At 40.7% G+C, this 15,071-nt stretch overlaps 1 protein-coding gene across 1 annotated transcript in view; it reads right to left on the bottom strand.

Annotated features, from left to right (window-relative positions):
• Positions 1-15,071, bottom strand: part of LOC144474816 (uncharacterized) — a 58,088-nt gene that overhangs the window by 39,854 nt on the left and 3,163 nt on the right. Inside the window, exon 2 of the mRNA XM_078190131.1 lies at positions 13,308-13,519. Within this exon, the coding sequence (XP_078046257.1) occupies positions 13,308-13,519 (212 nt within the window). The remainder of the gene's footprint in view (positions 1-13,307; positions 13,520-15,071) is intronic.

Genomic DNA, 15,071 nt, shown 5'->3' with positions numbered 1-15,071 from the left:
TTATGCGAAGTACACCTGCAGGAAATTTGTTAAAAATAGTCATCTTAACGTCTGGTTAATGAAATGAATCGATTATTCGAGGAGATAACATTTATTTCTCTATTGAACATTTTTATATTATTTTAAAGAATGTGCGGAAAAAGCATTGAATAATTTACAGAGAGAACTGTATTAAATGTGCAACGGGGTTAGCGAATAATGTTTAAGGTAATACAGTTTATGTATTGGTCAAGGTAATGCAGTTTATATCAAATTTAATGTAATACGATTTATATAATATTGAAGGCAATACAATTCATATAATATTTAAGATAATACAATTTACATAATATTTAAGATAATACAATTTACATAATATTTAAGATAATACAATTTATATAATAATTTTATCTAACACAATTACCTAATATTTATTGCATTACGAAACGCAACAAACTCGTCTCAAATGAGCTTTGAAATAAGAACATTTCTACATGCTCCAAATAACAAATTTCACAATTATTAAAAATATAAAAATATACAAATACATTCGGAGCTCTCATTTTGATGAAGCAATATAAAGCATCCGCTCTAAGTGCTCCTCATCACCTATAATTAATGTTTTTTTTCCGAAATCTTTTCACAATGCAGATTTGACAAACATTTTTTTCTGACGCGTGTCGTTTTGAAACGGCGGACCCGTCGAATTTTCTGTTCCACGTTTCAGAGCCAATTCTCTTCGCCGATCCCATTCTCCGCGACTACAGCCGGTTATATTCGTAATCGTCGTGCGAATAATTGGGAGACGTTCATTAGAACGGCCAAGTGCTCGCGGCAGCAGCTCCGCGGAACGTCACGAAGAGTTATTCCTTCGTTAATTTTATTACGTGCCTCGACGAGGTCTGCGAAACGCGGGAAATTAGTGGGGTGGTTTCACATGCTTACCCGCGCCAATGGTTATAGTTTGTTTCTCGGTTAATAGAACGGCGGATCCCGTTTTTTAATCCCCGTTTACGCGCGCAGAATATTTTCGAGGGGCCCTTGAACCGAGAGCGCATTATACCCTGATTGGGGATTCATGCACGTAATCGCCCGCCTCTTTCAAACACATTTATTTAATTATACTACACGAGTTCAGTGTTTATTCTATAGGTCTTTTAGCGTTTGTTCTATAGGTTTTTTACTGTTTATTCTATAGGTCTTTTAATGTTTATTCAATAGATCTTTTGTTTCTTTATTATACAGATTCTTTGCTGCTTTGATCCATGTAACTTTCGTTTCTTTACACCATTACGATTTTTATTCCATTATTTGTGCATCTTTTATTTCGTTATTCCAAACGTCTCTTTATTTCTCTATTCTATGGACTATTCATAAAAACAAATATAAATTACTAATAAGTAGGCGAAACGAAAGTCTTTCGAAATGGAAGGAATATTCGCCAGTCTTTTTCACATTTTCATTTCTTTTACGGCTTCGTCACTAATAAATCAGATCTTTGCATTTGTTTGCAATTTATTTCAATGTTTAAACGTTGTCGATGGTAGGACAATTTTATTCCGATTTCAAACACGCGAATAATATCCATGTTTCATCTAATATTTATTCTTTCATCTTATAGATTCATCAAATTTGAAGTCTGCTAATGAATCACTTAACGAATTTGGGATTATAATTAATAACTAGACCGCGGTTCTTTCTGAAAACTAATTACGAGAAGCAGGAGTTAAATGCTATTTAACTCCTGCTAAACTCGCGTTAACCCTTTGCACTCGGAGCCATTTTAACTGTAAATCTGAAATAATGTTTCTGGTTCGTGGTATTTCCATTCTATTTAACAAAATCAATTTTTATCCATACGAAATTTATTCTTGTGACAAACAGTTTTACTACTTGATCATTTTTCAAATCTAAACCTTATTGTTAGAAAAATTATTTTTAAATGTGATCGAATAATTTTAGTGGTGCCTCAGAGTCATTGTTCATCATTTAGTGGTGACTCGAGTGCAAAGGGTTAATATGACCCATTGGAACGTGTATTTCAATGACTAGTGCTAGACTTCCGGTACCCGATTCCAGAAGACTTCGCGCGATCCGTTCGAGCCGCGTTGGGAGAGGAAGTACGGATGGCGGCGATCCAGTATCGCGTTGACCGATCGCGATTCCGAGCAGGAATTCCAACAAAGGGAATCCGGAATGAATCCGGCGTCCCACGCGAGCGATGACTAAATGCAGCACGTCGATCGCCAGTTTCGAGAAGCTCGCCTACGAACCCGATGGCGATCGCGAATACGGGGAAACGCCCGGGCATGGTCACGTCATCGCGGCGGTGCGTGCCGTGTATTCGCGCGAAAATAGCATGATTATTCGCCCGGAATCGGACTCTGCGAGCCTCGCGAGACGAGCGCGCGCGCGCGCGTGCTAATTAGCGGGGCCCATTTTCGAAATTCCGGGGCGCCCAGTGTCGTGCGAAACAAAATTGCGAGGCGTCGTTTCTTCGATTAAAAACGCTTAAAGTCAAAAATTTAATTAACGCTTTTAAAGTCAAAATTAAATTAACAAATCGAGAAATAAGGATCGCGTCATGACAGAAGATTAGGCTGTTAGCCTTCGACACGTAATTTAAATCTCTTAACCCCTTGCCGTACTATTTTCTTCACGGAAGGATGAGCGCTTTTTCTGCTGCAATAATTTCTTAAAAGGAAAATTATTTATTGCGTTTGTCTTCCTTTTACTCGAATGGTTAACACTAAACCTACCGAGCTCGAACAGTGGCCACGCGTTTTGCTTTAGAAAAATGGCAAGACTGGATTTACTTAGACTTTCTGTCATTTGTATTATAATTTACGCTTCGATCGTGACATCCATTTAATAATTTCGTCTGTAAAAGACTCTGTAATCGAAAATATTTTAAATGAAAAATTGTTGAATCGGTCATTATGACCGACTTGGTAGGTTTACTGTTAAATACCGATGACAAGAGGACGGAATTTTATTCCGGGTTAAAAGAATGGTATAAAATTTATATTTAACAAGATATTAATAGAAATCTCTACGACGAACCAGACTCGTCAAAATGCGGCGATGGGTTAAGGAAACGTTCACAGTACTCGAAGAAAATCCTCGCACTCCGTTGTCGCTTGCACGGCTCAATGGAACGGTGATCGATGCCACGTCCTCTCAGCTTATGGATCGAAAGACGAATCGCGAGTATCGTCGGAGTGCGCCGTCGAGTGGCTTTGATCTCCGCGGCACAGAGAACGAGACAAGAGCTGCAAAGTGAATCTATAAATTGTGTGTTCTAACCGGAGCCTCGTTCCAGCGTCGATAGGCGCGCAGAGGCGAGTTCCCCTGGTTTCAGGGTGAATTCGCTCGCGGATACCCGATCGCGTCGGATTGATTTTTATAATCCGCGGACGCCCGGATTTCCATATTCATAGCTGATTTCGGAACAGCCGTGGCCAGGAGAAAAAAAATGTTCATCGGCCGCTGTCAGCTCGATCAAGGCGGACGATAAATTAATCACCGCGGCGATCTGGCTTCGAGCTGTCGCCACGCCGAGATGGATCGCTTATTTATTAAAATTCTCTGTCGTCGGTCGTTCTACAGATACACGCGCGTCTTCGAGGATATAAATTCATTATTTTATAAACGTGAAAAGACCTTTCGCTCCATTATTGTCAAGATTGGAATCTAGATTCGCCGACAGCAATAATTAACCCTTTGCAATGGAGTGGTGACTCCGAGGCACCACTAAAATTGTTACAGAACGTTCAAAAAGAATTTTTAAATCATGAAAAATTCGATTAGAAAAATTATGAAATAACTGTTGTTGCGCGCGTTACAAGATTTAATTTCATATGGAGAAAATACATTTCGTCTTGTACAATGGAAATTCTATATCTCGGAAAAGTTATTCTAGAATTACAGTTAAAATGGCTTCGAGTGCAAAGGGTTGATTCTCTAAGCCGACAAAAATATCTAAAATTCATAGAATTAATATATCTAAGCCGATAAAAATATCTAAAAATTATCGATCGCTTAATTCTTTGGTCTAATACCGTCGTCGATTAAACAAGTAATTGTTGCTCGGATAATCTTCACGGTTTTTCAAGGAAAGAATTGTGCTTTTAACCAAAGGATTCGTTTGACGGGTGCGGCCGTCAATGTCTTTAAGAAAGATCCTAAAGATAGCGTTTCTTTTACATTGGCCAAGGATGATCCTCTGATCGCGGGAAAGACGAGAAGCGTTTTCCAGGTCAGTGGTTCTCCGCGGTCTCAGTAAACAAAGTCGATTTACGCGTCGCGATCTCGGTCTTGTTTTCTTCGTCGATCGCGCCACATTCCGGATTAAAATTTCCCTTCGTGTCCGACGCGGGCCATGGGGGCGAGGCCCATGGGGGTGCCCATGGGGGTTCCGAGCGGCAGCCGGACGGCCCTGCGCGCGCGAGAATTACCAGCGGCTCGTTAGGCATTCCTTAAGTAACGATTTTACGGCCGGGCATACATCATCGCGCAACGTTTCTTCCTTGACACGGGGCGCCGCGGGATCGGGAAACGCGGGCAGCTGGCTCCAGCGGCTCTAAATAAAGCGCTCAAGTGCGCCAGGCGAGATGAAACGCAATAAAACTTATCTGCACCGTGCACTCCCTCCGCCCCTCGGCCAACCCCATCGCTCGCCCAGCGGCTTTTGTATCTCGTCGCCCCTTTTTCCGACTGCATCCTTTCGCTTCTTATTTTTACGAATTCTCTCTCCTTTTCCCTTCGACGCGTGTTCCTTGTTCCGCTGGCATAACTCCGTAGAAAAAGTGTGCCTACGAGTTTGAAAACTTGCCGGGAAACTCGGGGACTATTTTCGGACGATAGAGAAACTTCCGTACAATTTTCTAGACAATTTGCCTCGCAGAGCTGGGGGTCAGTAAAAATTGTATGGAAGTCTTTTTCTGATCGGGTAGGAGAGTTTTGGAATAATATTACTCAGCCTTTTAAAACAATCGTTAATCCGTGGAGCAAGAAAAAAGAGGCTAGACTAGAAATTAGATCTGTAAAGAATGTAGTAAATGATTCTCTTAAGCACCCGATTGCGGCGCGCAATAATAATGAAAATTAATAATAATTTTCTCATCCCACGACGCAACGCGTGTTCAGTAACAAAGGAGGCAGCCCGTCGCAAAATCGAAAGGAATCTCCGTGCCGCTGCGATCCGTCTTGGAATAATCATCTCGCGACGCTCCGTACTCCGTTTCCGAATTCCAGGGTTTCCCAGCCACGAAATTCATTCGGACGAGTTTTTTCCATCGGGAAGCAATCGGAACCCGTCAGGAGCCGTGTCAGACACAAAATGAAGTACGTTCCGCCGGGCTCCTGTTACGATCCCCTCCCCTCCCCCCCCCCCATTCATTCCCGGTTGTCAGTGATCTCGCCGCTGTCTTCATAAATTCCTCGATACCTTGGAACTTTCAATTATGAATCGATTGGAAACGACGGCGGCGGGGGAACGGGCCGGCATCAGGAACAAGATGGCGGCTATTTCGAAGGAAAGACGGCCAGGTCCGTCCGGCATCCGGGGATCGATAAATTGATTGGTCCAATTTGTCGCTGTCCGTTTCGTTTATTTCTTTCTCCGCTCGTTCGCCGTGTTTTCCCAAGGATGCGCGCGTACCCTCTGTCATGGCGAGGACCGTTGCCCGGCCGTGAGGATCGCTGACAAATTCGTCTTAGAGACTTGTTCTCCTGGCACGTCTCGGGCACATCTCTCCCGCGCCTTCCAAGGCTGATAAAGTTAGCCGTTGCACAACGCGCGCGCTTCTTTTTTTAACCGTTACACCCGACGATGTAACGTTACGACAATCGTCCGCGCGAAGTGGCCGCCTCGATTGTTTCCGGCGACGTCGCCGATCGATCGGGAAGCATTAGGTCAACGGGCGTAATTACCGCAACAATTTCGTTCGTGTTTCCCACTTGCTCTCCTCTCCGTTCACAATGGATTTGGTAATCGCGCTCTATCAAGAGACCGTTCGTGGAATCGTACCTACAGCGGGTCGAATATTTTTGCAAAATGAAAATTAAGCATTAGCTAATTTAATATCAATTAACAATAAATCTATACCAAATTATTTGTATAGATTATATATTATATATTACTATTTGTATAGATTATATAGTATAAAACTATAGTATAAACTATATATATAATATGTAAACTATATATATAATCTATAGTATAAACTATATAGATTATATAGTTTTCTGGTCTTAAGTGACACGGTAATTGTAAATTTGCAGATCTTGTCTGTCAATTTTTAAAGGAAGAGAGATCATTTCAGAGTTAGGCTCGAAATTTTTTTTACACATATTACGGACACTGTTCTAACAATATATAACCAAATATATTTATAATATAATAAAAAAGAAATGATAAACTATGTAAGCAACGACGAAACGACAGCAGAACAAAATAGTATCATGCAATAACGCGCAACAACGTGATAACCGGTGCGCAGACTTTAAATATGAATTTCTAGCAACAATTACTTAAAAATCGCACTCCGCGCGTATCATAATTTTTTTTATTACATCTCAAGACGGGAATATATTTATTTCCGTGCGACGTCCGCGCGTCCCGGACGCGAATTTCTAACGCGGCAAATCGAGTCCGCCGTGTTTCGCCGTTCACCCGGAAAATCGAGATTTCTCGTCCTACGGCTCATCTAGGAAAATTTCCGAAACGAAGGCCACTTGCGAGAAATGCGCGCGCGGACCGATCGGTGGCGTATCGGGACAGAAAATTCGATCACTCGCAATTTGCTCGTTCATTTCCCGCTGGTGATCGTGCACGCGGCGAGGCACGGAGGGCTGGAATGATAGGGGTAGGTGGCAGCAGCGGTAACTGTTGCTCCACCGACGAGGAGAACCGTCCTTCGGGGCACCGAGAGATACGGGAGGAACGGGCAGCTGATTCCTAGCGAACCTATCCCGGGGAAGAAAAGATTTCGAGGATCGAGGTCATCGATCCTCCTCCGTCGATCGGGACGAGCTTCCATTTCGAAACGCGATACTCTCTGAACGGAGATTCGAGATGGCTTCATTCTGAGGCGCAACTCTCCGCCTCGAATATTCTGTCTTATTATCTTATTCGTTATTCGTTTCTCTATTTCTTTATTTCTTTATTTCTTTATTTCTTTATTTCTCTATTTTTTTATTTCTTTATTTCTTTATTCCTTTACTTCTTTATTCCGTTATTCCTTTACTTCTTTACTTCTTTAATCCCGTATTTTGACGAGCCTCGTCATAGAGATTTCTATTAATATCGTATTAAGGATAATTGTTATTCCATTCTTTTAAGCTGGAATAATATTGTGATCTCTTGTAATTAGTATTTAAACCTTTAAGTAAATATGTATAGACAAACAGAATAGATATTTCTTCGTTTCTTTCTAAGAAATTATTACAATAGAAAGCGTGCTCATCCTCGTAACTATAAAGAAAATAGTACAGCAAGGGATTAATCATTCATTTATTGATACACGAGAAGAATAATCCCTTCGTAAAGCATGCAAACTTTTCAGTAGACGTTCTCGTTTCTAAAACTGCTATTTAAATAATAAACGAATAATAGTATAATTTATTTTAATAAATAAATAGTCGTATAATTTGACATGGTCCATGAGAGATCATTACGAACAATAAAAATCTTGTTTAATAATTCTATGAACCTAGAGTTAAATAAAAATGTTCTCTTTAAACAGTTTCGAATCGATCGAAAATGACGTAGCAGAGTTCTTAAGTTATTTAAATATTTATCCCGTATATCTCTAGTCAATTTTTGCAATAAATGCGTAAAGTCTGTCGCGAGTGTATCTATAAATATATAAAACAGAGAACGTCGCACCATGTGCTTAGCTACTTGAACACAATTCCGCAATGATTGTCGCGACGCGACCGCTGGAACTCGAACGCCTCTGTAACTGCTCGTCGGCCGGCGTCGTCGCGGGCACTTAGAGAGGCGGACGCGCAACAGCGGTCGGCAAGGAGCTTGTCGCCGGCGTCTGCACGGTTTTTCTCGCGGTGTCGCAGACAACGTTTAACCTCGTTCCACGCCGCGAGAGACGAAGGACGGAACAGAAGACGCGGGAAGAAACGGCGCGACGATTGAAACGGTCGCGTTCCCGTTCTCGTTCCGCCGCGGCGTTATTTAATATTCATAATTCGCCGGGTCTCCGGAGCGCGGTTTCTTCGATCCATGAAAATGCAAAAAGGAGCACGATCTCGCGGCCCTCGTCGCCGGCGCGGCTCGGCTCGGCTCGGCACCGGCTCGTAAAGTAACTTTTAGACCCCGTCCACGATAAAATCGTGTGACTCACCCTCCAACTATTTTCCGAGCGGCGCTTGTAACACGTTTCGAAAGTCCGCGGACGACCTCGATTTCACGCGTAACACTGGCGCAGACGGCCGACGACTCCGCCGAAAAGAAAACCAAAGCGGACCGGAGAGGAAAAGAAGGAAAATAAATCGACGATCCGACGGCGTCGCGCGCGCCGAACGGGAACCGGCCGCTCTCCTCGTTTCGGACGAACAAACGACGCCGCGCCGCGACGAGACGGTTTCCATCGATTTTCTGCAAGCTCTGCCGCGTGGACAATGTTGAACTATCGCGGGGAACGGGGGGGAAATGATGTGGGAATCGCTGGGTAGATCGTACCATTTGTGTCTTTATTAATTTATTTGGATTTGTAATCCATAGTATTGCTTTAAAACCAATTTGGGATCTCAGAATTGTATAACCAGAGCATTAAGAACAGCAAATAAACTTAACACAAAAATCGACTTCTTTGGCAATTCATTCAGCCAATTTACAAATGCAGCAACTCTGACCAGTAAAACACACCCTCTGTAATTACTTCATGACACACTCTTATATTACAATTTTTAATTCATATTATTTAAATGTATTCCGGACTATGTATATATACAATCTCTATGTAACACAAAAGGGTCTTACTAGCCCGTTAATAAAGAGTAATAATAATAATAAAATAAGATAACCCCTCAAGAGCTCGCCTGGAATATCGCTTAAAATTGCGCGTATTGTTTACGTATTAATTTTCCAGTTAATAATTACTAAAGTAGGCCGCGTCCAGAGGCTTCGAAACAGAGGGCGTATCGACGATGAAAAATAATAATAGAACCGTAAACGAATCGCGCAACGAGGGACGGATTAAACGAAACGATGTCTCGCGAGCTATTCCAGAACGTTTCAGACCGCGAACGGTTTTTAAAACGAGACTGCGGTTCGCATATTAATTTCGTTATCATTAATTCATGATGCGGGATACATTTACCGGATACAAGCGTAGAATGCATAATGAAGAATGTATTAACGATGGAAAAATAACTAGAAAATTGTAAAGAGTTACGCGAGTCGCGTGAAAATGAAACGAAACAATCCCCCTCGGACTAGCGGAGACTATCCCCGATCGAGAACGATGCGAAATTAGCGAATCGGAGCCATTAAATTAATTTCGTTGTTGTTACACGTTACCGCGTAAAATTAGATCGCTGTACGCGTGCACGGGACGCGTAACGAACGGCTCGCGGACGATGAAAAATGGCCGGAGAAAGCATAATGAAATACAGGGAGGAAATAAAACGATTTTAAATTGGTAAACGCAGCTGGCTTATTAACCGTGTCGTTGTTATTTCATTTGACTAAACAGTAGCGTGTGTATGGAAAGGTCGAGAGATCGTGGAGAAATTAGAAAAGCGGCGGAGGGCGCGCCGGTGAATAAGGGTCGAAACACGACGGAAGAGCGTCGCGGCGAGGAAAGTTGTTCCCCCGTCGCGGTGCCATTATTCGGACACGTGGGTTTATTTACGACAGGCCGATTTCCAAACGTACGTGACCCTAAAACGTCGTCCGCCGGTCCGACGCCTGACGGTTCGCGATGGGGATGCTATCGAGGGTTGAAATTACGAAGTTCCCCGGCGGCCATCGAACGCGTCGTCGCGACACGTCGATAAGACCCCGTTTGTTTATTTATTTGCTACGCACGAAAGCTTCTGCTTTTGGCATTCTGCTTCTTCACCGCCACACCGCTGCGCACCTTTAAATAGATCTCATTAATCATCCGCTTGCGAAGACGAATTGTGAACTTCCGTCCGTTGGTGTCGTTTAAAAGATTTCGGAATTATTTCAGGGGGGTGTAGGGAGCTTTTAAGACGGAGCAGTCTGCGTACGCGGAATTACCGTGGAAAAGCAGCTGAATAATTGAGTGGTTTCCTGCTAAGCATGTACGTAATGGAACGCTGTAATTGGAATTTAATCCTGGTCGGTGTACGGGATGGGCCGAAAGCGTTCGCACGCTCCTTGAGACGGTGTAATTAATTTCCAAATAGTCGGATATTTTCATTGAATATATGAATTTAATGTGCGTTTGATAATATAGATTTAATATATATTAATAATATTGATTTAACATATATTAACCCTGGATCATGGATGTTACCTACCAGCTCTTATAAACAATAATATTATTATATAGTATACGATATATATGTATATATAATATTGCTATAATAATATTCGATTTATCCCCTGAGAGGGGACAGCCGAGTGCAAAGGGTTAATAATATAGGTTCAATATTAATAGTATAGATTTAACATATATTAATAATATAGGATCAATATATATATATTAATAATATAGGTTCAATATATATTAGTAACATAGATTTAATATATTTTAATAATATAGGTTAATAATAAAGATTTAATATATACTAATAATATTGATTTAACATATATTGATAATATAGGTTCAATGCATATTAATCTAAATATAATTGCAATACATCTTCAAATGCATTGTTAATACTTCTCATTATACAAATAAAACATATTTAACACAAGCTGAATTAAATTTACATTTTAATCGCGTATGAATATTAAAGGGACTAAATCAGCGTACAACGACTGCAATCAATTTTTACTTAACTCAGTCATCGGAATAAAAAGAAAACTCTTTTCTCTTCGCTTTTCGCTGCTACTCTGTATCTTGTCGGTGTTGTATTTTTCGGCGACGGTCGCGTATGTAGCATTAATGAGTCATTTATCCGTTCGCAAGCTTCCGCGATCGATATCGCAGCAGCGCGACACGATTCGAAGCGGAAAAATATTGAAAAACTATTGTTTATGACAAAACGCGATAGAACTCGATCCCCGTGCGGAAATTCGAATGGAGCACGACCTGTGCTGCTTATTAATTATTAATCCGACGAAACAGAACGTCGGGAAGACGACGGTCGCGGGATTCGGATCGTCGGCCAAGCTGGCAGCGTTCCCGGTTTCGCGCGAAAAAGGTGGCCGTGCCGCTCGCGGACAGGCTGGTAATTAAAACGCGTATTAATAACTACAAATTAAACGCAGGAAAAAAGAGGAAACGGAATATGCCGGCACCGTGTCCGATCAAAGATTGCGAGGGTGGGGGTGGATCGTTGGAGCCGGTCGATTAATTCGCGTCAAGATGAAATTCGAGCGGAAGCGTCGGGGACACGTGTCCTGTCGCTTGCCGATGACACAGATTTCTGCGGGCCGTATCGGCCGACCAGGACACGCGGTATCCTTTGATCTGTTGCCGACAGCTTTGTTCTGTACGCGCGTGCTTCACAACAGTCGTTGAACGCTCACGGATTTCTCGATTATCGTCACGGACCTCTCTCGATTATCATCGCGGATCTCTCTCGATTATCATCGCGGATCTCTCTCGATTATCATCACGGTTCGGTTGATAGAACGGAATTCATTTTATTCTCCAAATTCTTACGCCTCCGGTCGAAGAATTTATTTCACGAGCTTAGCGGGTTCGTTTAAATTAAATTTATTGTCTCAAGCGAGTGTATGTGTTCAAGTCTAATTCATTGTTCGGATTGAGTAAGTTTGTTTAAGTTGAATTTATTGCTCAAGTATGGTGCACGCGTGTTTCGGTCAAATTTATTGCTTAGGTTGTGTGTGTGTACGTGTTTCGGTTTTTATTGTTTAGATCGAGTGTATGTGTTTTTTTTTTTTAGTTAAAGTCGTTTTCTAGGTGGAGTTTGTAAGTTTGAATTCATTTGATAGAAAGAATTAATTAGTTGCTGTTACCTGGTTGCCATTGATTAAGACGATCTACTAGATACTAGATATATATTAATTAGGAGAGTTAAATAAATGAATATTTTTAATTGTCAAGGTTGTTATAATGGTCTGACATTGTTTGATTTTAAGAGATGGAAAATTGTTCGACTATTTTTTTTGTTGTTTAACAGTTAAATTATAATTATATTAACAGATATAACAAACTAATATTAACAGATAAATAATTAAAATATGCAGCGTTTTCAATGCAATAGATATATTTTTTAGCAACATATGAAAGTCGGATAACTGGGGGACTCCTTCAGGCTGCAGTAGATTATGTCCGTATATGGTCAGACACGGAATCTCTTCATTAAACTATTCTATTACTTTAGCCCTTATAAATCAAGATAGACATTCCTCGTTATTTGTATTTTAAGTAAACACTGTATAATCGTCCCTTTTGCGAATGAATTGCACAACTAATTCCTAAACTAGTATATTATTACAATTTCAATTCTATTTGGCAACTCTCATTCCGAACAGTTGAAGTCTCGTCACTTCAATAAACATTGTATCTCTTTTCAAAAATTCTAATAGCATGCAATAATTGAATAATAAATCATCATGGGCATTATAAAAGTAATTTTCATCGCATAATATAAAACAGTTGTCTTTAGCACTTTGTAAAATTAACATTAACACTAGAACTACCAAACCAATTACAGTGACCGACTTCTGATTTCTTCTTTTACAATTTTAAATAGTAAAAAATATTTTCTTTGTGAAATGTTTAAATAGATTTTTTTATTCATGTGCATATTATAGTTCGAAGTTCAAATAAATCGAATCTTGTAATTGTTATATTATCATACTTCTGTACTTTATGTAATATGTATATATTATATTACTAAATTTATATTTATGTATAATATAATACATATTATTGTATTTATATTCATCTATAATGTAATATATATATATTATTGTATTTATATTTATATATAATAAATATAATATATATTATATTACTATATTTATATTTGTGCATAATATATATTATATTATTATATTTATATTTACGTATAACATATGTTATATAATAATATATATAGTATAGTCGTCTATGGCTCGGTAGTTCTATTGTTCGCAATCTAGGGAAAATACGAAGCAAGAAAATTCTGTGAGAACGTGAAATCGCAGGGATTAGACTCACCGCTGTCGGCGTAGGTCTCGGATCCGTAACCATCCTGAAGACCGCTCGCCCACGTGCCCTCGTACCTCGCCGTGGACGTGGTCGATTGTCTGACGCCGTATCGACCCTTGAATCCTTGCGTCCATTCACCGCGGTATATCCACCGGCCCCGGGTTTCCATGCCGAGCCCGTGCCGCTTCCCATTCTGCCACTGGCCCTCGTAAGCCGATCCACTGAAATCGAATATCCTCTGTAACAATCCGATCTATGGATCCCCAACGGCGCGGCGGCTGAATCGCGGCCGCGCCGGCCGAGCCGGGTAATTATAGGACCCCCGGCCCTATTCCACGGCACTTGTTGCTTCCGTCGATACGATCTTTTCAGTTTTTATGGATCGCGCGTCACATTTACACCGCTTTTCTCACGGCCGAACGGTTCTTGGCCTCGGGACCAATTAAATTGGTAATTGGTGTCTGGAGGTCACGAGTTTCGATTTCAAAGCAACCGGCGCGAATGCTTTTCCAAATATGTTTAGCCGTTCGTTCGGCGTTTCGGCACCTTTCGAATCGAAAGTCTGTCAACCCTTCGCGCTCGGAGTCGTTTTAATTCTAAATAAGAAAGAGTTTATTCTGACTTATATACTGAAGTCTTTTTACTGCTTTTTGCGCGTATGAATTTGAGATTTGTGAATTGTATAATAATTACTGGTTTAAGTGTTTTTTAAATATAAGCAGGTTTGGCGGTGTCTCGCAGTTGTTGCTAGAGTGCAAGGGGCTGTATTTGGTTCCTGACAATTAATTTAAATTTTCAGAGTTAGTAAATTAAATTAAAAACAGTAGATTGCGAAGGGTTACATCTGGTTCCTGACAATTTATTTAAATTTTCAGAGCTAATGAATTAAATTAAAAACAGTAGATTGCAAAGGGTTACATCTGATTCCTGACAATTTATTTAAATTTTCAGAGCTGATGAATTAAATTAAAAATGCTAGAGATTTAAGCAAGTTAAATTTAAGCAAATTTTCTACGAGCTGCTGAAACACCTGAATGGTATAAACGAGAATGGACAAAAATTTTTTAAAATCGACGATTTCATTACGGAGACTATAGTGGTCGCAATAGTGAGCTAAGCGTAAGTAATCAGAGCTCCTTGGATGAGTTCTAATACCCGGCTAGCACGAAAGGAACTCATTATCGAAATGTTTCAGTCTTCCAGGCTGGCCCTGTCTCTCTCTCTCTCTCTCTCTCTGTCTTTCTTTCTCTCTTTTTCTCTCTTTCTTTTTTCGGGGAAGTCGCGTGAAGCCGTCTCGAGGCTCGAGTCGCCTCGCTGCGAATCCTTGAACCTGAACAAGCCATTTTCCTTTCCACGTTAGGGAACGACCGTAATGACGATCTTCTCGGACGGTTCGAAGAAACTGTGGGGATTGTTAGACAATCCTGCTATCTCTGTCAAATTGAAGAGGCAGGAACTGAATTGACCGACGACGATTAATTGGAATATTTCGTTTTCCATTGACTCGCCAGGTCGGTTCATTTTATTCTAGTTTTCGGAGGATTCGACCAACTGAAGCACTCGCATACAGTCAGTCCCATAAGTATTCGTACCCGTATTGCTTATGAGAGAAATTTGTTGAAATCAAGGGACGCATGTAAGATTTTGCAATAAACTTCTAATTATGAATGAACGCTATCTACTATAATTTTAAAAAATGTAAAAAGACTTCGTGAACTTCAGATATTTCAAACACTTACAAACTTGAGTTAAAATGTGATAAAAACTGTAATA

The sequence above is a fragment of the Augochlora pura genome, chromosome 9 (genome assembly GCF_028453695.1).
Source record: "Augochlora pura isolate Apur16 chromosome 9, APUR_v2.2.1, whole genome shotgun sequence".
NCBI classification, from domain to species: Eukaryota; Metazoa; Arthropoda; class Insecta; order Hymenoptera; family Halictidae; genus Augochlora; species Augochlora pura.
Note: the sequence above shows the minus strand (reverse complement) of the source record. Positions and strands in the feature narration are given on the sequence as shown.